The sequence below is a fragment of the Camellia sinensis genome, chromosome 12 (genome assembly GCF_055761805.1).
Source record: "Camellia sinensis isolate YWXY chromosome 12, ASM5576180v1, whole genome shotgun sequence".
In the NCBI taxonomy this organism is placed as follows: domain Eukaryota; kingdom Viridiplantae; phylum Streptophyta; class Magnoliopsida; order Ericales; family Theaceae; genus Camellia; species Camellia sinensis.
This window is the reverse complement of record NC_138972.1, coordinates 109,279,546-109,281,347: the sequence shown is the minus strand read 5'-3', so window position 1 is coordinate 109,281,347 and position 1,802 is coordinate 109,279,546. Positions and strand designations below refer to the sequence as shown.

Here is a 1,802-nt window from a genome sequence, read left to right as displayed (position 1 = left end):
AATTTCCGATAAACGCCACAATCGAATTGGGTACCGTTGTCTAAGACAAGTGCCCTTGGTATGCCGAATCGTGTTATAATATTTTTCCATACGAAACGTTTAACATTAACATCTCGAATATGTGTTAGTGCCTCCGCTTCGACCCACTTTGTGAAATAATCTATTACGACGATCAAGAATCGCTTGTTCCCTAGAGCCCGTAATAATGGTCTAACGATATCAAGTCCCTATTGAGCGAACGACCAAGGACTAGTAATGAAGTTTAGTTCTTCGGCAGACAGATGAGTTAAAGGGAAAAACTTATGGCATTGTTCGCATTTTTTTTATGTAGTTCTCGGCATTTGATCGCATAGTCGACCAATAGTACCCCTGCGTTACGGCTCGGTGAACCAATGAACGTCCTCCAGAGTGGGCGCCACAACTACCCTCATGTATTTCGGCCAGGAGTTCCTCAACTTTATCTGGGTGAACGCATTCCAAGTACGGCTAAGAGAGAGATTTTTTGTAAAGCTTTCCCTGAGGATCCAAGTAGTATCGCAGGGCTTTATTTTGTAGCTTATGGGCTTCTTTCTTATCTATCGGGAGCTGTTCTGATGAAAAGAATGCAACGATAGGGTCCATCCAACTAGGTCCTTGTTCAATGACATTAACCTGAACTAGTTCAGAAGAGGTGATGCTCGGCTTTGGAATGAACCCTACTTCGATTGTTCATTTGATTTCTGAGTTGATGGCGGAGGCTAAGCAAGCATTGGCATCTGCATGTGTGTTATGATCCTGGGTTATCTGATTCAATTCGTGGTGGTAGAATTTCGTGAGTAAGAAATTCACCATTTTCATGTAGGCTACCATTTGGTCATTTTTGGTTGCATATTCCCCTTTTAGCTGGTTGATGACTAATTTCGAGTCACAGAAGACAAGCAACCGCTGTGCACCAAGGTGAAGTGCATTACGAAGGCCGGTTGGCAATGCTTCGTATTTAGCCTCATTATTTGATGCATCAAAGCCCAGTTTGACTGCTTGCTCGATTATTGCTCCTTCGAGGGTCATGATTACTACTCCTGCCCCGCTGCCACGTTGATTAGATGATCCGTCACAGTACAGTTGCCAAATATCTCCAACATATATTCGCCAATCGGATTTAGGTTGCACCTGATCAGACTTGAGGTCGGCATGGTATCCCGTGAACTTGGCTACAAAGTCGGCAAGCACTTGACCTTTGATGGTTGTTTTAGGCAAAAACTGGATATCATATTGGCCGAGTTCCAAAGCCCACTTCGAGACACGCCCTGATGTTTCCGCACCACGCAACGCTGATCGGAGGGAATAGTCCGTTAACACCCTTATGATATGAGCTTGAAAATAATGCATCAATTTTCTTGCAGCAACGACGAGAGCAAGAATGAGCTTTTCCAGTGGTAGATATCGCGTTTCGGTGTCGACCATGGCCTTGCTTACATAATAAATTGGTCGCTATTCCCAGAGTTTTTCTTTTAGAAGCACGACGTTGACCACCGGGTCAAATACTGCCAGGTATAAGATGAGCGGATCGCCTGCTGATGGAGTTGCCAAGAGTGACACTGATTGGAGATAAGTTTTCAAGCTGTCCAGTGCGGCCTGGCACTCGGGAGTCCAGTCAAACGCTTTTGCCATTCCGAAGTGTATGAAAAAATTACTGGCAGCGATTTGAAGAACGACTGATAAACCGAATAAGTGGCAGCCATCCCCATCAACTTCTGAACTTTGACCGATCTAGGGGAGCCGAGTTCTCGAATTGCTATGATCTGTCTCGGATTGGCCTTTAT

The 1,802-nt window shown here is 44.8% G+C and overlaps 1 protein-coding gene across 1 annotated transcript; it reads right to left on the bottom strand.

The window, feature by feature from the left end:
- Positions 1 to 708: 708 nt before the first annotated feature.
- Positions 709 to 1,443, bottom strand: LOC145803802 (uncharacterized). The gene has a single exon (XM_082897158.1). The coding sequence runs from the start codon at positions 1,441 to 1,443 to the stop codon at positions 709 to 711; it is 735 nt and encodes a 244-aa protein (XP_082753284.1).
- Between the last annotated feature and the right edge of the window lie 359 nt (positions 1,444 to 1,802).